Source organism: Ambystoma mexicanum, chromosome 8 (assembly GCF_040938575.1).
Source record: "Ambystoma mexicanum isolate Mex_15411 chromosome 8, UKY_AmexF1_1, whole genome shotgun sequence".
NCBI lineage: Eukaryota > Metazoa > Chordata > Amphibia > Caudata > Ambystomatidae > Ambystoma > Ambystoma mexicanum.
In genome coordinates, this window is record NC_090929.1 from 1,519,856,966 (window position 1) to 1,519,883,124 (window position 26,159).

The 26,159-nt window shown below is 50.8% G+C and overlaps 1 protein-coding gene across 1 annotated transcript in view; it reads right to left on the reverse strand.

Moving 5' to 3' along the window:
• Positions 1 to 26,159, reverse strand: part of CFAP43 (cilia and flagella associated protein 43) — a 1,012,780-nt gene that overhangs the window by 138,051 nt on the left and 848,570 nt on the right. Inside the window, exons 32-33 of the mRNA XM_069611745.1 lie at positions 5,698 to 5,905; positions 1,997 to 2,109 (exon numbers count right to left, since the gene is read on the reverse strand). Of these exons, the coding sequence (XP_069467846.1) occupies positions 1,997 to 2,109; positions 5,698 to 5,905 (321 nt within the window). The remainder of the gene's footprint in view (positions 1 to 1,996; positions 2,110 to 5,697; positions 5,906 to 26,159) is intronic.

The following is a 26,159-nucleotide window of genomic DNA, read 5'->3' on the forward strand; positions in this document are numbered from 1 at the left end:
CATGGCCCTGGTGATATTTGAAAATATGCCAAGGTTGCGAGTTGTGCGCTCCTTGATTTTTTTTAGTATTTTTATTTCTAATGATGGTCCAAGGTCGTGAAGTATGTGTTAACTGTCTCAAACTGATTTGTATTGCTTTTCTTGGTCTTTGTTTGATTGATTGAAATGTTTTATTCCAATGTGTTTTATAATCTTTTGATAATCAAAGTTTTTTCTATATAATTGACTTGAAGGTTTAAATCGAATAAAAGTCTGAAATGGAATAATTAATTTCGCATTTTATATAGCGCTACGAAACCTCAGGTATCTGAGCGCTTCTTATTATTACCCACGGTGTGTTCGAACCTGCGTTAGCAGACTCTGCACGGATGTCAAACCGAGTGCTCTACTCGCTGTGCCACTTGACCGCCAAATGAATAGTAAGGGATATGAAATAAAAATTAGGGTACTGGAGGTTGGTAGACGGGTGAGGGTGTAGAATGAGACATGGGAGGGTCCCCCCATAAAAATGCAGTGAAAACATTCAGTCAAACGAAAACATTCAGCCAAATGACCACCATGATGAGTTGGACCAGATCCAAAAATGGGTTTTGCGTTTCCAGAGAGGAGCCCTAGGAGTTAACATCCTCCGCGGTTGCTTGCCAACGAGTTCCACCCTGCAAGCATGGATGGTCATGTGAGGTGTATATTCCAATGCGTTGGTCAGCAAGGTGTGGAGATTGCAGGATGTGGGCTGGAGGTGCAGGATGTTCAATCAGTCAGGCTGCTGCTGTGTGCATATTTGCTAGTTGGTGTGCAATCTAAGGCGTAGAGATGGAGGTCAGTAGGTTACTGAAAGAAAGGTTGTTTATCAGATCCGAGGCCTGTGACCAATTGATTGTTGGTATTGGTTTTGAATGATAACTATCCAAAAGGCATTCTCTTGCCTATTTTGTTTTCGTCTGATTTCACTTCATTAATTTTTGAACTTGCAGTACCAAGGGCATTCAGTTACTTTTTTGTGACGATAACTGATCTCTTCTAACAGTTTTTAATAGTTAGTGCTGAAAATATATAATCCTTGTTATTTCTTGATAAATTCAGCCCGTGTCCATTGTAGGGTGGGAATGAAGTGTCAAACTTGGCATTTGTTTTGTTTCTGAGGTGTCCGGGTTAGAGGATGGGACCCTGATGGTATGTGATCTCTAATGTCACTGGTCCAACTACTGTTGGCTTTTGCGTATGTATGTTCTCTTACTTAGGGCAAGGAGTCGGTATTGGCATGGTTTGCTGCTTGCAGGCTACTAAGCAGCTGTATTTTCAGGAATTTCTGGATGATCACCTGCGCACGGTGTTCCTGGGGTTCAGTTAATATAATGTAAATATGGAAAAAATAATATAACCTTTAGCCTGCCATCTTGTGTTGTCCCAATTGTATGTTCTGATCCCCCTCCTTATTATATGATGGTTTCAATCACTGCAAATGATCCGGGGCTATCAAATGTTGGGAGTGTCGGGACTTGGCGCTAGCTAGCCTTTTGGTTTAGCCCCTGAGCTACTATCCGGGGCTCCATCCAAAAGACCCGGGGCTAGAGCCCCGCAGCCCCTCCTTAGCGACACCTCTAGTTTCAACTGGCTGAAACATATCCTCCACACTATACTGTTTAACACAGAGCACCTCCAATTTAAGTTTCTTCTACTGAAAACATAGTTTTCTGTATGTCAGGTCCCCATTAGATCGAACACCAATACATTTTATTTTTAAATCCTGGAAATGCAAAGTGAGTATTAAAGTTCCCATGCTGTACACACCTGGGTGTGAAATTCAGGAGTTCACTTTCTAATACTGCCTGCTTTCACCATTCATCAAACAATAAATCCACACCCCTACAATCTTGACATTATTAAACCTGAACCTTGTCCTCTTCCCCTGCTATGCTATCAGCATTAGATCACATTATCCTATCCATCCTAGAAAGGATTCTGGAATTAACAAAAAGTAAACAAACATAATTACGTATTAAGTTCCAACATGATGGATTCAATATGTTGACGTAGCTTCTCATCTTCCTCCACTCTTTTATGGAGGAACGCCTGCATTTCAGCTAAAATAAGGGCATTCTGTTTTATCTGAAAAAGTACAAAAGTTTTGTTAATTACAGATACACCGGAATCAGAGACAGTATTTGTGCAACTAATATAAAGAATTTGAGTGAGAAAGAAAATCTATGAAGGAACATGTTCCTTTGAAGCAAAGCAAAAGGAGGACATGTTGCATGGTCTACCAAGTAAGAGAAGATCAGACAGGTCAGAGAAAGGAAAGGGAGATGGTGGAATAAATACTGAGAAGTAGGACACTGGAGAAATCTGTGAAACACACTTTCTTTCTTGCACGTTTATCTTAATCTTGTAATAATTATGGATAGCAAATTAGAAATTAGTCTGGCAAGTAGGAGACCCCAAGAAGGAGAGAACGGGGATATAACCAGATGTTGTATGTTTAGATCCAGAACATTGAGGTGGAGAAATCTGGAGAAGAGAAAGGTTTCGTGGAAACCTATGCCTTGAGATATAAATATAAAACTGATAAGTAGGAGATCCCAAGAAGTGGGTGAAAGATATTGGGAAACAGACACGGGTCATAGTTTCGACTTTAATACATGAAATTAGAGAACTCTTCAACATTCATGCTTCTTGGAAATTGATCTGAAACATGCAATGGCTTTGGCTAGAAAATTGAAAACAGACTGACAAGTAGGTTTCTCCAAAAAGAGGGTGTGAGATGTGGGAGTAGACAGAAACATAGGTCACCAGACTTTCAGATCTAAAACACAATGTTGAAGAAATCTGTAATTAACATGCAAGTGATGTGGAGCAACCAATCCGGTTGTTTGGAACTCGAAGCAAACATGGTTTTTGTTTGTACTTACCTGACCTGCCATGATTGCGCATTTTCCTACAGCTCTTTCCTTCTGCAGCTTTCTTCTATCTTGCTGCTGGATTTGGCAAAAAGAAATAGAAAGGGTCCTCCTCTATCTGAAGGACATCACTTTCTATTTCCAAGGCAGCCATGACAATAGGGTGTTTACAGCGTGGAAAAGATGGTTGCACACCAAGGACATTGCATACAGAGTGCGACCATGTTTTCCTCTAAAATCATTACAGCTGCGAGTAGGAGTTCCCAGATGCTAATAGCCATGTAGCCCACGTGTGGGGTTATGCGGGCATGCTAAAGCAGAGAGCTGTCACTTTGCTTGGGATGTTAGCCCAGGCTTCTATGCTTTAATAGCCAGCCTTGCCTGCATCTGTAGGCTATAATGAAATATGTTTCATGGTTATTTACTATAACACTGAAACAGTTATGGATAGCAAGCAGTGGATTTAGACACAGTGTGGCTCGAGGGGCAAGGTCTAACCTCATATCCCCAGGGCCCAATCTACCCTTCTAATCATAGCTCTCAGCTGTGTCCAGAGCTGTTCTTGACAGGTAACCAGGGTGGATATTTATTTGTTTGGAAGCCATGTTAGACATTTTTGTGGAAATGCAAATCATGTATTACAACATGTACCTGTGTAAAAGAAATGACTACAAGCATATGACTATCACACAGGTTCTTCACAGGTGTTTCTAAGGGAGTCATTACAAGTTTGACTGTAGTGGTAAATCCAGCAGCATTTGCCAAAAACTGCTGGATCTACCATCTGTCAAATTCAGGATTGTGTGAAATACCGCTGGTTGTATTCCATGGGAATCCTACGGGTGGTATTCCAGGGTGGACTTTCAGGAAAGCCAAATTAGGACTTTATCTGCTCAAATCCCTGGGCCTCGTTGATTCATTTGGTGCTGGCTCAATGTTTGTGGAAAGAGATTAGTAGTTCTCCCACTTTGTTGTACTCAAATGACAAGCACATCACCCAGGATCTCCACAGTTCTGCCAGAGGCTATGGCCTAGATCCGAGCAGCGCTGTGAACTTCCTATAGGGAGTGAAACAAAACTTCACCTTCAAGGAGACATCCTGAAAGGCCTTTTGCTGTTTGCCCGGTTCTTTTCCTCCCTTGTATAGGTAAATCCAGCAATGAACGATCTCAAACGCATTCTTCAGTCTCATGGCTATTTGTGGAAACTACTTGACTTTGTGACACGTATATGATGCATGGAATGCAAACCGAACTAGCGAATAACAGGGTGCTGAAAGGAAAGAGGGGACAACACAGAGAAAGCAAAAAGGAGAGAGGCCAAGGCGGGGGGAGGGGGCAATTAATAGGGTTCATTCCATGGGGCCAAAGCTCACGCATACGTAGATCTCCAGAGATCTTTGTGAAACCTGCATGCATATGTTAAAAGTATGCCTGTGTCCTTTCTGGCTTTCCTCCTTACACAGTGGATGAAATCAGTGCCATTTAGTTGGGTATTACTCACGTTGTGGGACTGCACAAACGTAAACACTCCAGTGAAATACATCTCTACAGAGTATTGGGGCCCCAGCCCTAGGCCTGCTTGTAGACGGTGCAGGCCCCTCACATAATAATAGCATTCTGCTACAGTACTGAAGGGCACTCATAGACCACATCTGAAACAGTCTTTCATTGAATTGCCAGTGAAAAGCGAATTACGTTCTTTGACGATCTACAGGAGATACACATTCCGAATTTCAGATGAGTGCACCGGGACGTCATTTCACCAAAATGCCAGGGGTAGCGGAAGTGACATCACACGACCCTTGGTCTCTGATGACATCACAGGAAGTGACGCCATTTGACCCCACCCCAAAGTGATATTGCAGGAACCGATGGAACATGACCTTTCACCCCTTGACAAAACAGAAAGTGACATCACATAGCATTGTTCCTAAGTACACTACGAAAAATATGGTTAGAATATCACTATAATGTGATGTACATTTCTTACAAGAATGGATTGCCATTTGTATCGTTAGGATCACTGTGTATAGACCGATATTACCAAATTACTGTGAATGCATGGCCAAATGATAATGATGTGTTACAAAATAAAAACAAATTATATAGCACTTTTGCTTAAGAACTTTATATAGAAAAAATATACACCCAATATCACCCAACCTGTGTTGGTACTCATTAATCGACCTCAGAAGGATGAAAGGCTGAGTTGAGTTGTTTACGAACAGACTAAATCAGTGACTCAGCCCCTGAAGTGTGCCTGAAATAAACCTTTAATGAGTCTAGCAATTATTATATAGAAGTCCAGAAAGACACATTATATGGTATTCCTATTCTTTCTTATTTAGGGTCAGTGCTGAAAGTGTTAGACTTGTGGCACCCCTGTTCTTTTTTTTCTTTTTTTTTTTTTTTTTTTTTTAAGAGGCCTGAACAAGAAAGCCAGCCACTCCAGAAGTAAAGCCAGCCACTCCAGAAGTAAAGAGCTTACATTAAAAATAATGTATTTAGAGGTAGCAAGGGAGACCTCAGTTGCGACCTCTGCCATCCCTAAATGACGTCCCTCATCAGTACACAACATTAATGCAGAATTTTGAAATCACTACATAACCTCTTTCCCATTCACTGTGTAATTTAAAGGTAAGGATTCAGAAATGGAGAAGAATACAGTTTGGGAATTTACAATGCGTGTGAGGAACACACAGATTGTTGCCCAATACAAAAATAATATCATTAACAAGAAGGGTTCCAAAAATATTTCTTGCTGCATAAGACGAGATTGCCAAAAGAAAATTCCAAACCTGTTGCTCGGATTCGATTTTTTGTCTTCTGGAAAGGCAGAAGCGTTCCCAGACAGGTAACATTAAGCCCTCAGGCATGTTTTCAGGGGCATCGAGTTCATCCATAGCTTTTGAAAGCTGGGCAGCTGCGTCACCGTAGGCCTTTGAAGTTCCTGGGGGTTCGCCAATTGGGCTGGCACCATCCGTTTGTGTTCGCATCCGTAACACTCTAGAATCATTAAAACATTGTTCTTGATATATTGGGGATATTTTATTAACTAACAAAATATGGCAAACATGCAAAGGTTAGACACATCAGATACAACATCCAATAAGCACCCAGAGGAGGGCGTTCAGCCAATCAAGTGGCCAGGAAAGCAGGCAGAATCTCCCAGTGACCGCCGATGTTCTCTCCTGCGGCCCCCATTCCACCCACCCCATGCCCTGGGACCTTGTCCTCCTGGGTCCCTACGCTACCTCTCTGTCAAAGAAATAGGACGTTTTATTTTTTCATGGTGATGGCCATCTTTGGTTCTGTTGAAGGGAGACAAGGCATGCAAACTACACGCATGTTGTGGTTGTTCCCGCACAGTAGCAGGTGTCCGTGAGCCCCCTCCCTCCACAGACTTCACTCGGACACGTTTGTGTGGTTCGGGTTCCCCGGTCGCTCTAAGCGGCTGGGAACGCCCCCTTTATTTCTACTGCACGCGGCAGAGTGCAACTTAAAGGGGCAACATCACACTCCTCCTTTTTCATAACAAAACAGAATAAATGAACAAAGGATAACTAACTATCACAGAATGAACTACAATCAACTTCACTGCACACAAAACCCCAGAGCCCCTTTAATAGCAGGTCCCTGGGACATTCAGGACTCCCACTCACAGTCTTATTCCAACACAATCCACCAGGGGGCGCAGAAGCTCGGCTGCCTGACCCGTCACCTCCTTGCATCAGGCTGATTCAAGTCCCGTTTTTTACTTCAGTTCCTGCTTCCCTAGCTTGGGAGAACCTGCAGCTCTGATTTCTCACCAAACCGCTCTCTACTGCCACCAAATCTCACCTTTGCGGCCTCCACCAACTCAACTGCCGCTGGCCTTTTCCCGCTCTCCTCAGCGAGCGGGAGCGCCAGTGCTCACATCCCCCACGGCCCTCTTTACTTATGGTACTTTATCGTCTCCTGTCTCTTGCAGCACCGAGACATTGCCCGCCTCCAACAACTTCAGGGACCCTCCTGCCCAGTTTCTCCTCATGGCAAGGCTATCCAGCCACAGCAGTCGGGCAGTGGGTGATCACCGCGGCCACATCGAGGTCGCCGCCTGCCTCCCACAACTGCAGTGGCTTGCCTGCCCAGCACCTCCTGACGCTGGACAATTCTGCTGATCAATCCTGCTGCTGCAAACGGGCTCTGGGCGACTCACGCGACCGCACTGAGGCCACCTCCTGCCTCCATCAACAACCACAGCTGTCTGTCACCCAGTACCTCCTGGCATACAGGCTGTGGCGTTGCCCCGTGAGGGGATACGCACGCGGCGGCGTGACGTTGCACGTCGCCGCGTGCGCCTTAAATAAACGGGGCGTTCCCGGCCGCGTCAGAGCGACCGGGGAGCCCGAAGCGTGCAGACGTGTCCGAGTCGAGTCTGTGTGCGGATGGGCTCGCGAGCACGCAGTGGGGGCACCCAGAGACCCCCAACAGTGGCGACGAGTGTCGGATGCCCGGGCCCGGCGGTGAGCGCGATCCCGGACAATTTTTCTTATTACGATTGAAACATCCGCGGATGTTTCACATCACGCCGAGGCCGCGGACCACACGCGGCTGGCGGCCATCTTGCCCACGAGGTGGAGGATCTTCCAACAGCTCCGGTTTGGAGCAGGAAGGCCATCCAAGCCTAATTTTTGGACTTACTGACTGCGGGCAGTACAACCCGCAGGCCCATGCCAGAATTTTGACATTTTGGCAAATTTTCAGGCGATGACGTCGTGTTGTAGCTGGAAGATGGACTGAGGTGGCTGGGCCTTCTCAGCCCATTCCTTTTAAAGCTCAATTTTTGGAAACATTCATCCACGGATCCTCTTCAGGACCCTCTTCAACCCCTTCATCATCATTACGTGGGGGATGACGCTCCAGTTTCTGCGGCCCACGTGGACACGAGGCGCCTCGAGGTACTATCCTTCAACCCTTTCATCATCACGTGGGTGGTGGCAGTGTGGGGAAAGGTGCAAGTTGCGGCCCTTAGGAGTGGAACAAGGGTGCCTGTGCGCTTGCGCCTATGAGTGATCCTGGTGCCCTGGAGGGTGCGACTGCCACGGCCTCGGAGGATTCGCAGGATGAAGGCCTAGTAGACCTGTTCCAGCAGAACCCCCCACAGCAAATCCCGCGTCCGACGACGTCTGGACTGCCTGCGCAACCGGTGGGTGCCGCTCCCCCTCCGATCCAACCACCACCCCTGGCCATGGCCCAAGCCAGGGCGCAAGCGGCCCTACAGCCGATTCCCGAGTTTGATGCTACGGGCCCCCCCTCCAGCCTGGGGCCCCGATGGAGGAGATGGATTGGACGGCTGGACATGTACTTTCGGGCCGCCCAGGTCACGGACAATGACAGCAAGGTGGCCACGATGCTGTACTCCGCAGGAGCGACCGTGCAGGAGATCTTTGAATCATTAACTCCAACGGACAACTCCTATGATCAAGCCAAAGCCGCCCTCCTCGCGCACTTCGTCCCCCTTGCCAACGTGGACTTTGAAAGGTTCGTCATGCTGTCGGCCAAACAGAAGGAAGAGGAGACGCTTGACACCTTCTATGGCCGCCTGCGCCGCCTGTCACAAGGGTGTGCGTGGGGGGATGCGGAGGACATGATAAGGACCATGTTGATCCAGGCATGCTCATCAGGCAAGCTGAGGCGACAAGTCCTAAGAGAGCCCGGACTCACTCTGCCCAGGATCCTGGAGCTCGGGAGATGCCATGAGGTGGCGGAGGCTCGAGCCAATAAAATGGAGGCCGGATCCCGCGCTGCGAGACCGGAGGAGGTGTGCGCCGTCTGGCGGGGCGGCAGAGGAGTGCGAAAACCCGGCATACCTCCCAGAGACAGAGCGGGGAAGCCGGTAGAGTCGTGCCAGAAGTGCGGATATGACCTCCCCCACTCATCGGAGTGCATGGCAAAAGGAAAGATTTGCAGACGCTGTGGTGTGCCTGACCACTTCTCGAGGGTGTGCAGGGCGACTCTGCCTGTACTTATTCCGAGAGGACAACCCCGTCTATGGGCCCCGCGGCAATACCGCCCGCCGAATGTAGCTCAGGTGGAACAAGTGGAACCAGAGGAGGCGCTGGCGGAAGAAGTGGAGGAGGAGGATGAGGAGAACATCTTCTTCGTCTCCAGCATGGAGGTCCTCAAGGGAAGGAGCAGAAGACAGCCGAGATGTATCGTGGAGGTAAACTGCTCGCCGGTCCCAGTGCTAGTCGACACGGGAGCCTCTGTCAATGTCATGGCGAGAGGACATTACGCTGCGCTCAACCCAACCCCGAGGCTGGCGACGCCAAGAGCCCGCATCTTCGCATTTGGTGGGCGGGAGCCCCTGCCACTCGACGGGGCGTTCGTCGCCAAGGTGGAACACGACGGGTCGAAGATCAGGGCCCGCTTCTATGTGACCCCGGTGAGCAGCAACACCCTGCTCAGCTGTGCGGCAGCGGAGGCCCTTGGCATAGTCAGCTTCGCCTATTCAGTATACTTGGAGGACATCAACGACCTGCTGGACAAGTATGCTGACATCTTCAAAGGGATCGGGAGGATGAACGGCGACCCCGTGAGGCTCCACATTGACGAGTCGGTACAGCCCATAGCCCTGAAGCACAGGCGAATTCCATTTCATCTAAGGGACCAGGTGGACAGGGAACTCGATAACCTGGTGAACCTGGACGTAATTGAAAAGGTGGAGGGCCCCACACCATGGGTATCCCCCATTGTCGTAGCGAGGAAACCTAAACAACCGGACTCCGTCCGAATCTGTGTGGACATGCGATTGCCCAACAAGGCCATCAGGAGAGAACGACACCTGACCCCGACGATCGATGACATCATTGCTGAAGTGCAAGGGGCCCGGTTCTTCTCGAAGTTGGACTTACGAGCTGGGTATCACCAAGTTGTCCTCCACCCAGAGTCCCGTTATATAACGACTTTCACCACCCACAGGGGACTCTATAGATACAAGCGTCTGAGCTTCGGAGTGTCGTCTGCAGCCAAGGTATTTCAGAACTTAATCCGAGGCGCCCTCGCGGACCTGGAGGGCGTCCTGAACATTAGCGACGACATTCTGGTCTTTGCGAGGACCGAACCAGACCACTTGAGACGCCTAGCCAAGACCCTCGAGAGGCTGCAGTCGCTGGGGCTCACCCTCCACAAGGACAAGTGTGAGTTCCTCCGCCCGACCATTGAGTTTTTTGGTTTCATCTTCAAGGAGGGCGGGGTATCTCCTGACCCCAAGAAGGTCCAAGACATCAAGACGGCACGCCCCCCTGAGTCCGCATCAGAGGTGCGGAGCTTCCTGGGAATGGTGACGTACTGTGGGCGCTTCATCAAGAATCTCGCCTCGAGGTCGGAACCTCTGAGGGCCCTGACGAAAAAGGATACCATCTGGCAGTGGGGCCCGTTAGAACAGTCGGCATTCGAGGACATCAAGGGTGCCCTGACAGCAGATGACACCGTGGCTTTCTTTGACCCCGCCCTGGAGTCGGAGATTGTTGTGGACGCCAGCCCGTTTGGCCTCGGGGCGGTCCTCACCCAGGTGGGCAGAGATGGGGGAATAAGGCCCGTGGCATATGCGAGCAAAGCCCTCTCCGAGACCGAGCAGAGGTACTCACAGATTGAACGGGAGGCCCTGGCGGTTCTGTGGGGCTGCCGGCATTTTCGGCTCTATGTACTGGGGAGACCCGTGACAGTGGTAACAGACCACAAACCACTGATTCCGATCATGGCCGGATCCTCCTCCAAACCACCAGCCAGGATCGAGCGATGGATGCTGGCCCTCCTGGAATATGGCGTCACCTTAATCTACAGGCCGGGGGCCAATAATGCGGCTGACTACCTGTCCAGGCATCCGGTGGGCAGGGGCGGACCCGCACAAGAGTCGTGTGCAGAGGAAGCCGATGATCATGTCAGCATGGTGGTCGAGAGCGCCACCCCCAATGCAATGCCGCTACCCGAGCTGGAGAGCGCGGCAGCCAATGATGAATGCTTCCGCATCCTGAGGAGCTCGATGCAGTCGGGGTCCTGGAAGGCCGTGCTGGAGTTGGTGGCAGGGCGCACTCAAGAAGCCAAGGTGACCCTCGAGCAACTTTGGAAGGTGAAGGATGAACTGTCCTTCACGGAGTCGGGCCTGCTGCTGCGGGGTGATCGCCTGGTGGTGCCGGGCTCCAAGGTCCACGAAGTTATCAACCTGGCACACCAGGGACACCAAGGGGCCGCCAAAACGAAGGCGAGGCTGAGGCTGAAGGTGTGGTTCCCCGAGCTGGAGAGAAAAGTGGACGACTTTGTAGCGGCCTGCGTATGGTGCCAGGCGGCTTCCCCAGTACAGCGGGAGCCCGAAATTGAAGTAATGCCACGGGGGACCCGCCCGTGGGAGGTCGTACATGCGGACTTCGGATCCACGGCCGTGGGTACTCACTTCCTAGCCATCGTCGATGAGTACTCGCGATACCCGGAGGTGGAATTCGTCGAGTCGGTGGCGTTTGAGCACGTGGTGGGCGCTGTGGAGAAAATCTTTGCCACCCATGGGTTCCCCGTGACCCTGTGCTCGGACAATGGATCCCCATTCCAAAGCGCGAGGTTCTCGGAGTTCCTCGAGAGCTGTGGAGTGGCCCACCGGAAGGTGTCCCCGTTGTGGCCCCACGCGAACGGGGATGCAGAGAGGCTGATGAGGACATTAAACAAAACGTTCCGGATAGCCCAGGGGCAAGACCAGCCTCTCCAGCGGGCGCTATACCAGTTCCTAAGAGTGTACCGCACCACCCCACACGCCTCGACTGGGGTGGCCCCGGCTGAGGCTCTATTCCGTAGGTGCCCCCGAGGTCTCCTCCCGGAGGTGCAGGAAAAGGTACCCGGCGTAATAGACGACCAACGGGTGGAAGCGGAGCGACAGGCAAGGACACATCAGGAAAACCTACGGCGGGGTCTTCGTCCGCAGCGGCTGGAACCGGGCGACGAAGTGCTGATTAGGAATCGGCATCCCCATGGGAAACTCTCGCTTCCATATGAACCCGAGCCGCTGGACGTAGTGGCAGTGAAGGGATCGATGGTAACGGCCTCGGACGGGAAGTCGGCCGTCACCCGAAATGTGAGTTTCTTCAAGAAACTGGGGGACTCTCGGACTGAACTCCCGCCTGACCCGGATGAGACTGTCCTCCCGGATGAAGATACCCCCCGGGGGGAATTCTTGGGGTCACCAGAACGAGACACTGGAGCGGCGGGGAGTCCGGCGGCTGAGGTAGGTGGGAGGTACCCCCAGAGGGCTGGGCGAGGGAGACCTGCCTACCTCGGAGACTACGTGCTGGGGCCGATTGACTGTGTTCCGGAGTGAAGGGGATCTGGGAGGCTGATAATAAAAGGGGGCATGGGTTTTGTAAGTTCACAAATGACATTGTGTGCAGTGATATGGTTGACGTGTCTGTTTGTTATTGTTCCTCCCGGAAAAAGGAGGAGTGTGGCGTTGCCCCGTGAGGGGATACGCACGCGGCGGCGTGACGTTGCACGTCGCCGCGTGCGCCTTAAATAAACGGGGCGTTCCCGGCCGCGTCAGAGCGACCGGGGAGCCCGAAGCGTGCAGACGTGTCCGAGTCGAGTCTGTGTGCGGATGGGCTCGCGAGCACGCAGTGGGGGCACCCAGAGACCCCCAACACAGGCTAGCCAGCTCCACCAGTTGGGCTGCGGGTGATTCCCGCGGCCGCACCGCGGCCGCCTCCAACATAGTCAGCTGCCTGCCCACCCATAACCTGCTGGCAGAAAGGAAACCTGCTTTCTCTGCACCTCCTGGCTGACAGGCTAGCCAGATTCACTGTCAGGCTGCGGGTGACTCCCGCAGCTGCACCAAGGCCACCTCCAACATCGCCAGCTGCCTGCCCGCCCATAACCTGCTGGCAGAAAGGAAACCTGTCTTCTCTGCACCTCCTGGCTGACAGGCTAGCCAGCTTCACCGTCGGGCTGTGGGTGACTCCCGCGGCTGCACCGAGGCCGCCTCCAACATAGTCAGCTGCCTGCCCGCCCATAACCTGCTGGCAGAAAGGAAACCTGCCTCCACTGCACCTCCTGGCTGACAGGCTAGCCTGCTCCACCACTGCGATTCCTGCGGCCGCACCAAGGCTTTTCTCCTGCCTCCAACTACACCAGCTGCCTGCCCGCCCACCACCTCTTGGCAGAAAGCAAACCCAGCTCCAGCAATCGGACAGTGGGTGATTCCCGCGGCCGCTCCAAGGTCGCCTCCCGTCTCCAACAACACCAGCAGCCGAGTCAGGAGCCTCTCTCACCACACTGCTGCACGCCTTCCCTGTGGCCCCCGGCAGCCACTCATTGCTGCTCTACCTACCCACCATCTTTTCGAGGTGTGTGCTCCGTTGCAGGCTGGAAGGTTTCGGCTACCATGGCTGGTCAGAGGTAGGAGCCTTGACCCCTCTCACTCCTGAATCTACCCTGCGGGGCCCATTGCAACTGACTCCTGCTCCTTCCGAACCCACCATACTCACTGGATTATCCAGGGATGCTCTGCTGTCGTGACCACCACTCCTCCCATCCTGCCCACATCCAGCCCTGCTGCTGAGGCTACCTACCCCTCACCTCTTGGACCTCTCATATCCAGCCTGCTAGCCTTCTCATCCCTCTCCTGCTCCTACCGTGCATACTATCTGCCTGAGGATCGTGCTGCGCATACTACCGGTCCGGAGACGCTCTGCTGCTAAAGCCTGTAGGCTGTAGGACACATCCAGCCCTGCTACTGAAGCTACCTTTCCCTCTTCTTTTGGACCGATCACCTCTAGACTGCTGCCTCCTCATCCCTCTCCTGTTCCTACAGTACATACTATTAGTCTGAGGATCCTGCTGCACACCACACTGCCTGTCTGAGGACGCTCTCCTGCTGAAGCTACCTGCCCTTACTCATCCCCCTCTTGTCATGTGCCTTGCCCGCCCCTCCCCTCATCATTCACCTTCCTCTCCCATCCCCCCTTCCCGACCTTCCTCATGCCTGCCCCATGACTTACCCCCTCCCCCGCTCCCTCAGCCCCCTCACACTCTCCCTCTTCGCCCCAAACTCATATACCCCCCTACTGCCAAACCCTCCAGCATCATTAACATTGCTCTCTGGAATGCTAGATCTACCTGCAATAAGACCGCTGCGGCACTCGACATGTTCTTCCGCCTCAACCTCCATTTCCTCTGCATCATGGAAACCTGGATTCCCCTCACCAATTCAACTGTCCCTGCTTCTCTCACCACCCCTCTTCCTCATTCTCTCATGTCTCCCGCCCCACTGGTCGTGGTGGCGGCATTGGTCTCATCCACCACCCGAAATTTCTTTCCTCTACCCCTGCCCTTCCTCTCCCCACCTTCTCTTCTTTCGAATACCTTTTCAAATCATTTACCTATCCTCATGCAATTTCCTTTTTAATGATCTACAGACCTCCTGGCCCGCTCTTTTCCTTTTATGAGGATCTTGACCATCTCCTCTCTCTCATCTCCCCTTCCTCCAACCCTCTCACTGTACTTGGTGATTTCAACATTCCTCTCTCTAGCTCCTCTCATTCTTCCCCTCTCCTCTCCATACTAGACTCCTACCTCCTCTCTCCCCTTGCTACTCCTCCAACCCACACCTCTGGCTCCACTCTTGATCTCATCTTCACCTCAACCTACTTCTCCTCACACGTCTCCTCTCTTCCCAACTACCTCTGACTATGCCTTACTCTTCTTTTCCCTTACTCCCCCCTTCCTCTCTGTCCACCCTCCCTCCGTCCCTCCCCTTCCCTTCTTTTGTCGCGATCTCCACAACTTTAACCCTTCCCTCTTCTTTAACTCCTGCACTTCCTCCCTTCCCACTATCTTCGACTTCTCCTCTCTCTCGGCCAGTGAAGCTCTCTCCTCTCTCTCCTCCTCTATCTCCACCAGCCTCGACCAACTCTATCCTCTTACTCCCTTCCACCCTTCTCGGAAACCTTCCCAGCCCTGGCTTTTCCCTCACCTCCTGTCCATGCATCGTCTTTTCCGCCGCCTTGAACGACGTTGGATCAAAACATCTTTGTCTAACCATTCCTCCTATTTTTCATATCACTCTCTGTACGACTCTTGCCTCAAATTAGCCAAATGCCCCTACTACTCTAACCTTCTCCACTCAGAAGCCTCTCACCCCGTCCAATTTTTCAAACCCTCTCTAGCCTCGTCTCCCCTCCTACTCCTGATCCCTCTACCAACTCCCCTCTCTCTCCCTCTGACTTTGCTAACTTTTTCTCATCCAAAGTTCTATCCCTAAGGCAAAATATTCTCCTAGCCCCCTCCAAAGACTCTCCTCCCTCTTCCTTCTCCCCTCCTGCAGCCTGCATGTCCAACTTTGCTCCTATCACCCCATCCTGTGTCTCTCTTCTTCTGTCCAAAACTCACCCTACTGCTGCCCCCTCTGACTCCCTTCCCACCTCCATAATTACTAAAATCTACCCCCTCCTCATTCCCTACCTGACTACATTCTTCAACACCTGCTTCTCCCCCGCCTCCTTTCCGACCGCATTCAAACATGCCAATATCATTCCCATCCTAAAGAAACCCTCTGCCAACCCACTTCTCACTTCTAACTTTCGTCTAATCTCTCTTCTCCCCTTCCTCTCTAAACTTCTCGAGCGCCTAGCCTACTCTCAACTCTCAGCATTTGTATCTACTCACTCTCTCCTTCCTCCCTCTGAATCTGGATTCCACCCTAAACACTCTACGAGACTGCTCTTACCTACGTACTCAACTCCCTCCTTACTGCTTGCTACGCTAAACAATCCTCTATCCTCATCCTCCTTGACCTGTCAGCTGCCTTTGACACCGTCGATCACCCCTTACTCCTTAGTACTCTCTTCTCCTTTGGTTTCAAAGACAGTGTCCTCTCCTGGCTCTCCTCTTACCTCTCCAATCGTTCCTACGCTGTCTCCTGGGGGGCCGCACCTCCTCCAACATCCCCTTGGACTATGGTGTTCACCAAGGCTCTGTACTTGGCCCTTTCCTTTTCTCTCTTTATACCGCCCTTCTGGCCTCTGTTAGCTCCTCTTTCGGCTTTTCCCACCACTTCTACGCTGATGACACCCAACTCTTCCTCTCCTTCTCCTCCTTCACTCCTGATCTCCACTACTCCTTATCTTCCTGCCTTAAGGCCATTAAAAACTGGATGTCTTCTCACTTTCTCTCCCTTATTACTGACAAGACGGAAGTCCTTTTCTTTCCTTCTAACACACTTTCCCCTATTCCTCATTCAATCAACTTTCCCCCTTCTACTCTTCCCATCTCTACCCACGCTCGCAATCTCGGTCTCCACTTCGACTCCTCTCTTTCCTTCTCCCACCACATTTCTCTCACCTCTCGTGCCTGCCGACATCACCTTTACAACATTCGTAAAATCCAATCCTCCCTCACCTTCCACGCTTCTAAACTCTTAATCTCCTCTCTCATCTTCTCCAGTCTCTTCTACTGCTCTTCTCTCTTCTTTGGTCTCCCTGACCCTCATTTGAGCCCCCACAAATCCATCTACCACTCCTCTATCCTTACTCTCTGTCTCCTAGGTCCTCGTGACTATTTCCTCCTCACTCTGCCTCCTTGGCTGGCTTCCCTTCCTCTCCCAACTCAAGTTTCAATTCCTCTGTCCAGTATTCAAATGTCTCCATGACCTTGCCCCCCCTACCTCTCCTCTCTCCTTTCTTTCTACACTCCTTCCTGCTCTCTGCTCCGCCGATCATTTCCTACTTGCAGTACCCCCTTCACCATGTGCCTCTTCTCGTTTCTGTTCCTTTCAGCTCTTGGCCCCCCTACACTGGAACTCTTATCTCTCTCCATCCGCTCCATCCCCACCTACTCCTCCTTCCACTCTGCATTGAAAGCCCTCCTTCTCCACTCCCCCCTTGACTTCCTTCCTTCTCTCTCCTACCTTCTCCCCAGTCCCCCCATCCCCTTCTTACCTCCCACTTCCCACCCTTCTTCTCACACAGTGGAACCTAAATCAGACAACTGAATTTGATCCCTCTCCCCGACTACCCCCACTTCCTTCCCCATCACCCTTCCCTCGCCTCCTCCATCTAAGGAAACTGTTCTACGCACTGTTACACTGGTTTGCATCATGATTGTTTATATGCTTCTCCCTCCATTGTACCTGTTTTATTGTAAAGCGCTTTGGGTTAAAGCGCTATATAAATTTAATAAACATAACAATCAGTGAGACGGGCAGGTTTCCCTCGCCCAGTCCTCTGGGGGTACCTTCTGCCAGCGTCTCGGCTCGGAGTCCCTTCGCCAGCCAACTCACGGGCTGGGGTGCCTGACAGGCACATGGAGCCACTGCCCTTGTCCGGTACCTTCACCACTTGTCCACTGGGCGCCGGCTCAGTCCTCGATTCTCCCTGCCATTTGAAGAAGCTAGCATTTCGTGTCACTGAGGTGTTTCCATCAGAGGCAGTCACCATTGACCCTTTTACCGCCACCATGTCCAAGGGTTCCGGTTCGTAGGTCAAAGACAACTTCCCCTGAGGGTGTCGGTTTCTCACCAGCACTTTGTCCCCGGGTGCCAGTCTCTGTGGTCTCAGTCCTCTCCGTAGGTTTTCGTGCACTGTTCTCTCACGGCGCTCCCGCTCCACTTCTTCATTGTCAAGCACCGCGGGCTCCCGCTCACCAATTTCTGGCAGCAGATCTCGATGGGCACCGTTGGCACATTGCCACGGCCGGGGCCACCCCTGTGGAAGTGTGTGCAGTGGTGCGGTATCCTCTCAAGAACTTGTACAGCGCCCTTTCCAGGCACTTGCCTTCCCCTTGGGCAATGTGAAATACCTTGTTGAGCGTCCGCATCATACTCTCTACGCCTCCCCATTGGCTCTTGGCCACAGCGGTGTTACTTTGCGGTGGTGCACACCGTACTCCTCCATCAGCCCATCGAAACTCTTGCCCTGGAATGGTGGGACGTTATCAGAGCATAGCACTCTGGCCAGTCCATGAGTGATGTTTAGAAAATGGGTACTCCCTTTTTTTTGTTGTCAGGGGGTCAACACTATCAAATGGGAGACTATGGGACAAAAAGAGAAAGTGATAGGTCGACTACCCCTTCCTTTAGTCCTAGAGAAACACTAGGTTAGATCCACACTAATCTAATAAAGTTCAGTCATACCACAGCAGTTGTACATTGAAAAAAACAATTTATTTTATTTTAGTGCATGTTATAACATAAAACAAACATAAAACATAAAAAAGGCTCACAGAAGGCCTATACACATAAAAACCAAATCTGTGCTATCCACTTACAATCTAGCTGGTGCACTGACACCAGACCTTTCATGGTGGATAGAGACAAGTACAGATACTTTAAACATAAAATGGGAGTCAGTATACAATACTGTTGACACACACGTATTTTTATAGTCAATCTGGGGATCAATGACCTTGATCCTAACAGCATTTATGCATACATCAAGAGTATTTTAGGAGCAGTTGATAGTTTGTTCTATTCATATACTTCTTCAACAACCACTCAGTTTTATTCTCCTATGTCGGTATAAGGAATGGGGGTATCTATTACACATCAAGTTCCCTATATTTTAGTTCTTAATTTGAGAGATAGGAAAAAAGCAAAAAATTCCTATTAACAAGTCGACATATGTTTCGGCCCTTTTAACTCATACAATACACTCTCTCAGTGCCGTTGGTTTTGGTGTTAATGGCCATCTTCAGGACAGAATATCTAGTGGTTTCACATAAGCAGTTCATACTTTCCCATTGGCTTATTTTGCAATCTAGAAATAGAAAAAAATAAAATGTGTTTTTACAAAGGGCTCATAGAGCTGCGCTTAAAAACTGTGGTAATAGACAGTGTTTACACTGTCGCTTCATGGACCAACCTTTGCGCAACTCAAGTTTCTTCAGGACGTTTTAGGTAGATTTTTAATAAGATGACATAATCTGGCTCCTTAACAGATGCTTAACATTCAGAGTATATTCCTTCACCAGAACTGTAAATATATATATATATATATATATATATATATATTTGTTTCAATTTAACGTTCATTTCTGGTGCACAAAAATGCTTCGTCTATTGTGCTAAGCAACTAATCATATGTTAGAAAAAAGTCCCTTTTATATTTTTATTTTGTAGAAAACATTGTAGTATTGTTTCCACGATGTGCCACTGATGAGACCGCTCTCTTAATTCAGTCTGGTAGTAGTTCTGTGTTTTAGTAGGAAAGGGCACCACCTAAAAAGTCAAAGAACAGCCATAAAACAGCAGAACTGTCATTGCTGTTTCCTTCTGAAGTGCATGAATACATCTCAGGCGCTTAGGAACAAAGCAAAGGGGTGTAAATCATGTCCAGTACAAGTTCCGCTGCACTCATAGTTCTGCTTTTCAGTGATGTAAAAAACACTGTGGGTGTTATCCTAGGTGTGTAGTAGCCTCCACACCTCTAAATATGATAACATGTTGTATGGGAGTTTATTTAAAGCCCTGCAACAGGTTACCTATGTAGAATGTTTGTACGTTAAATTATAGGGATATTTCTTGTTACAGAAGGGTAATGCACTCATCTGGGGGTGCCTGGGTCATCCATTTATGCAGGAACTAGGGAGCCTTGCTTCCAAAAGCGATCCACTTCTTCATTGTCAAGCACTGCAGGCTCCCGCTCACCAATTTCTGGCAGCAGATCTCGTGGGCACCATTGGAACATTGCCTTGGCCGGGGCCACCCATGTGGAAGTGTGTGGAGTGGGGCGGTATCCTCTCAAGAACTTGCAGCGCCCTTTCCAGGCAATTGCCTTCCCCTTGGGCAATATGAAATACCTTGTTGGGCGTCCGCATCATTCTCACCGCCTCCCCATTGGCTCTTGGCCACAGTGGTGTTACTTTGCAGTGGTGCACGCCGTACTCCTCCATCAGCCCATCGAAGCACTTGCCCTGGAAGGGTGGGCTGTTATCAGAGCATAGCACTCTGGCCAGTCCATGAGTGGCAAAGATCTTTTCAATCGCTACCACCACCTTGTCGAAAGCCACCGACTCGATGAACTCCACCTCCGGATAGCGGAACCACTCGTCCACCACCACCAGGAAGTGGGTGCCCCTTGACGTGGACCCAAAGTCTGCGTGGGTCACTTCCCACGGTTTGGTCCCTCTTGGCATTGTCTCAATTTCAGGCTCCCTCTGGGCGGGGGATGCCACCTGGCACCACACACAGGATGCCACAAATTCTTCCACCTTCCGCTCAAGGTCCGGAAACCAGACCTTCTGACGTAGGCGTGCCTTTGTCTTCGCCGCGCCCTGGTGTCCTTGATGGGCCAGCACGATCATCTGCTGGGTCCCACTCTGGGGGATGACTATGCGGTCTCCTCTTAGCAACAAGGCCATTCTCAGAAAAGGTCATCTCCCTCCTTACTCTCCACAGTTGTTCTAGTGTGGACTTGGCCTCCTGGGTTCTGGCCGCCAGGGAATCTATGACCATCCGCCATGAGTCCTGCTGAATGGCTGCCTTGAGTATCTGAAAACAGTCGTCCTCCCCGATGCCTGTTCAAGTTCTTTCACCGGCACAGAGTTGGGTGTTGCGGCCTCCACCACAAGCTGCACGTGTTCCGTCAGCCTCCCCGGCACAGTTAGATGGCACCCTGCCAGTGCCCTTTTGCGGATGTCTTGAGAGATAGTCTGCCGCATTGTTGCTCCCTGGCCTGTACACCAGCGACACCCCATATTCTATCAGGGCCAGCATCCAGCGTTCTATTCTGGCTGGAGGTTTGGACGATAATCCTGCCAGTATGGGTAGTAGCGGTTTATGATCTGTAACCACTGTCACGTGTTGTCCCAGGACATAGAGTCGAAATTGGCGGCAGCCCCACAGTACGGCCAGAGCCTCCTGCTCGATTTGGGAGTACCGTTGTTCATTCTCTGACAGCGCTTTGCTGGCATACGCGATGGGCAAACTTTTTGGTTAGTGTCCATCTGCGTCAGAACTGCCCCCAGGCCAAACGATCTAGCGTTCACCACTATCTCGGACGCCAGTGCGGGATCGAAAAACGCCATTATGTCTTCCGCCATGAGGGCTCTTTTAATGTCATCAAAGGCTGCCTGCTCAAGTGGTCCCCACTGCCAGGCCATGTCCTTTTTAGTGAGGGCACCGAGGGGCTCCGATCTTGATGCTAGGTTCCTGATGAAATGGCCACAGTATGTGACCATTCCAAGGAAATTCCTCACTTCCGAGACGTTCTCAGGGGCCCGGGCCTCCACGATGTCCTTAACCTTGAGCGGATCAGTAGATACTCCACCCGCCCTGAAGACAAACTCAGAGAACTCAATGGTAGTCCTCAGGAACTCGCACTTGTCTAAGTGCAGGGTCAGCCCAACGACTGGAGGCGTTCGCAGGTCTTAGCCAGCTTTGCAAGGTGTTCCCACTCCGACTTAGCAAACACAAGAATGTCATTATTGATGTTTAGTACGCCGTCTAGGTCTGCCAGCGTCCCACGGATGATATTCTGAAATACTTCGGCCACTGATGACCCCCGAAGTAAAGCCTTTTATATCTGTAGAGGCCCCTGTGGGTGGTGAAAGTTGTTATGTACCTCGATTCGGGATGTAGCACCGCCTGATGGTACCCTGCACGGAGGTCTAGCTTTGAGAAGAACCAGGCACCCTGTAGTTCTGTAATCATGTCATCAATTGTGGGCGTCAGGTGCCGCGCCCTCTAAATGGCCTTGTTGTGCAGGCGTATGTCCATACAGATGTGGGCAGAGTCAGGTTGTTTCGGCTTCCGAGCTACCACAATCGGAGACACCCATAGTGTCAGGCCTTCTACTTTCTCGATTATGTCTAACCTGACCAAATTGTCCAGCTCCTTGTCCACAAGTTCTCTTAGGTGAAATGGGACACGTCAGTGTTTGAGGGCAATAGGCTGAACCGAGTCATCTATATGCAGCTTCACCGGCTCATCAGCCATTCGCCCAATCGCTTCAAAGAGAGCTGCATATTTCTCCAGGAGTACCTGAGTGTCATCAACGTATACAAAATACGCGAAGGTGACAATGCCCAATGCCTCTGCTGCTGCACAACTCAGCAAGGTGTTGCTGCTGACTGGAGTCATGTAGAACTGGGCCCCAATTGCTGACACACCATGTTTCATGTCTGTAATGAATGCTCTGTCAAGCGGGATAGGATTCAAGCCTCCAAAGGTGAATATGCGAGCCTTGGGCGTGGTCAGGCTGGGCGGACACACCATGGCGTCTTAGTGCTCTTGGGCCATGACATTCACCGATGCACCAGTGTCCACCAACACGGGAACAGAGGAGTCGTTCACAAACACCTGGCATCGAGGTTGTCTCCTTGTCTTTGCCCTCGACACTCCCACGCTGGAGACAAAGAAGACATTTTCTTCCTCCTCCTCCTTCTCTTCCTCTTCCTGGGCTGGATTGTCTTCGGCCTGATCAACTTGAGCGACATTGGAGGGGCACTGCTGCCGGAAAAACCCAGCCCTCACCGGGCCTCGAGGGACCACCAGGTAGTGGCTCTGCACATACTTGCATAGTGGTCGGCACCCCACACCTGCCACACTTCTTTCCCACCGCTGGGCACTCAGCAGGATGGGGTAGGTCATACCCACACTTGGAGCATGAGTTGACTGAGGCCGACCCCTTCTCTCGTTGACTCATCCCCCAGCGTCTGGCTCCTCTGCCACGTCCCACAGCACAGACATCTTCTGTTTTTCTGGGGCATACCCCAGCCTCCATGCGGGACGCACACAGATCGGAAACCTCCTGGTACCGCCCCAGGATGTGTGGAAGGGGGATGCCGGGTTCCCTCAGGACTTGTCGTCTCAATTTGCCAGGCGTGCACCCCTGGATCAACTGGTTCCTGATCATAGTCTCTGGGTCAACCCATGCACATGTGTCATGATGCCTACCCCCGGGGAACCAGACCAGGTCCAGCAACCCCGGAAGCAGGCATCAAGTTGTTTTGAGCAAGCCCAAAAGCCCCTGCTAGGGGCTGTTTGGGTGCGGTCCTGGCGCCTATGGCGCCAGCCTCATATGGATAGTCAGTCCATATGGATAGTCAGGCTCATAGAGTAGAACTTACCTAATGCAGACCATGCTGCAAGCTTATCTGGTGCAGACCATGCTGCAGAGCTCCAAGCCAAATGAGGCTTGGAAGGGACTATTTTACCTAGGGACTCGGGTGGGGCTGGGGAAGAATACTTACCAGGCACTACTTTGGAGGCTATTTTAACCACGCCCGAAGAGCAGCACACGCTTCGCATTATTCTGCATCCAGCAGCGTAACGCTCACCGTGTCTGCAAGCCTGCATCCAGTCTTCTGCCACGCCCGCCTCGAGTCTGCAGCTCCTAGAAAAAGGGAGGAACAGAAGGAGAAAAGGTTAGAATAAGAGCAAACCTTCGATCCTTACCTGAATTCCGGATCCACCGCACCTTCGAGCTGGAAGAAAGAAGCATTTATGCGTGCCACCTCGCCTGCTGCAGCGCCGCGCTGAACTCACCGGCCTTCGCAGCATCCTCACGAACCACTGCATCCTTCTGCACGTTCCCGCCGCATTCTGGCACCTAAGGGGAACACAAGAACAGCAAAGGTGAGCCAAGGAAATAAACAGAGGCAATAGTAACTACACCCATAGACTTACCTGATTACCGCCGGGGGTACTATTCCTCTTCACAGGTCGGCGCAGTCTCCATTGCATCCTCGCCGCACCCTGGCCCCTAAGGGGAACAAAAGGACGACAAGGTGAGACAACGAGACAAATAAGGGGAACTCTTCTCACCGCTATAGACTTACCTAATTTTACAGCCGGAGGGATAATTCCCTGAACTTCATATTTTCTCGCCACACCTGAATAAGGGAACAAGCAGCTTACATTCTGGCCTTATTTTATTGAACTGTGTAGGATAAGCCAAATCCTTACCTGAACTTAGTCAGATACCACGAGGAACTCTTCGCTGGGGTCAAGCTGCAAACTGCAAGGAATCAGACAAGAGTGAAAGTCAGACATGTGAACTCTTACGAACTACATATTTTTCGGAGTCAATATTGTTCTGGAACTCACCGATTCCTGCGAGCCAGTGAAGCAACTGGTTATCAACGCGCCCCTGCGCTCAATGCAGGATGGAGAGCTTATCTTTTCAAACCATCAGGTGAGACTTTAAGAGGGGACATCAAAGGTGATCTGTGGGGAGAAGAGCGGGGGTGGGGGGAATGTACCCTCAACTCCACGGGTGGTTAATTCCCTTTCTCCGTTTGCAGAAGTATATTCCTACGGGCCAAGCAAATGAAGCTAGGTGGGCCAGTCCAGTCGGTCATCTCGGCCCTACGCGTCACATTGGTGGAGACCGCAGCTGTCCAGTTCAGATCGACGCCTCTGTGGGAGCCAGGCGAGCGTAACAACATGGCACCGCCAGCCTTCTCAACCTCCTGTATAAAGTGTCTAATGTTTCATCATCTTTCCGGCGTGTTGCCCCATGAGGAACCTCTCATAGTCTGCGTTTGCAAGGGGGAGAAAGTAGTGATGGAGACCGTCTTTGGCCGCAGCATAGGTTACATCACGTGGTTGAAGAGACAAAAATACCTTGTACATCGCCGGCCCGGCACAGTACAGCAGGGTGGCTAGCTTGCTGTCATCATTAGTTTCCATCGTGGCCCTGAAATACATTTCCAGTCTATCCATCCACATCTTCCAGCGTCGCCCCAGGCTTAAAGGTGTACCTGAGATATCAAACTCAGGCATTGGTGGTACGCTCCTGGGGATCTTGCTCCTGGTTGTTGTGGTGCAGCCATTGCAGGGGGCTGTGCTGGAGGTAAAGCAGGTAATGTAGGAGGCTGCGCTGGAGGTTGGACTGGTGGCTTTGCTTGAGGTAGAGCAGGTAATGCAGGAGACTGCGCTGGAGGTTGAACAGCCACTGCAGGGGGTTGTACTTAAGGTTGAGCCGGCAGTGGAGGAGGCTGCGCTGGGGTTGGACCGGTGCTTGGTTGTCTTGCGCCTGAGGCTGACCTTGATCTACTTGCTGTTGAGGTGCCGCCTGTCCATCACCATCCATGAATCAAAAGGTTGGGCTCCTGGTATGGAACCTATTCTACCCAGGAGGGTTAACTAGAAAACAAAGCATACAAATGAATAGGTCCAAGGACACTATGCTCATAACAGAAACTCCCAAGGGATTGTCGACCTCTGCATTTATAAAGAAGGAATCACTCTTCAGTATTGTATTTTAGAGATAAATCTCATTTTTTTAAATATATTAACGTTGTGTGAATCAGGATATAAATGAACAATTCAAGAAAAAAAGACATCAAAATGGTTTGCTAAAACAGAACAAACGGACAAAAAAATCTTTACCACACACAGTACCAAAACATTTTTGGGAAAAATCTCCAAATAGTGTGTGTACAACAAACCCAACCTCTATTAGGATTTGGCAAGAAATTCACAATGCAGTGTACATATTCAAATCAACATTGTAAAAACACATAAAACACATAGAACCATTATAGAAACACAAAATTGTTTTGCTTGTGTGGACAGCATTCATGTGCTGTGGTTTTAGGGGAGTAGTGCGTCACCATCCATAGCACTGAGTGCTCGAGCACCCTTGTCTTGGCACACAAAGACCGCAACTCATGCCCCTTCTACTGCAGGCTGGGTGGAAGTCACCAACCCCTCGACCAGCTGAATCCCAGAATGTCCACTCTATGTTGCCAGGAGGACGTCACCACCAAGTGCACAGTGTTAGTTTCACACCCATGTGGGTGAGAGTGCCAAAAACTGAGCCAGGTGGGCCCAGAGTCTATCCCACAAGCTTAGCAGGCCTCCCCTGGATCCACCATTCACTCGGTGAAAACACAATGAAAATATGCAGAATTCTCATCAAAACCACATTATAATGGTAAAAGCAGCCTTCCGCTGCTAAGCGTACCAAAAATTGGCCCTGGATGACCTCTAATTACTTCACGATTGAAGCCGCGACTTTCGTAGGCCCGGTCACAAAATGGCTGCCAAGCGTGTGGTCTGCACCCTCCCCTTCGGCATCTTCGAACGGTGAAGATGTTATAAAAATAAATCACTGCCAATATCACTGCCCAGCCCCGGATGCAGTCCCGCTTTCTGTCGCCACTGTTGTGGTTCTTCCTGTACAGTAGCAGGTGTCTGTGAGCCCCCTCCCTCCACAGACTTCACTCGGACACGTCCGTGTGGTTCGGGCTCCCCGGTTGCTCTAAGCAGTCGGGAACGCCCCCTTTATTCATACTGTAT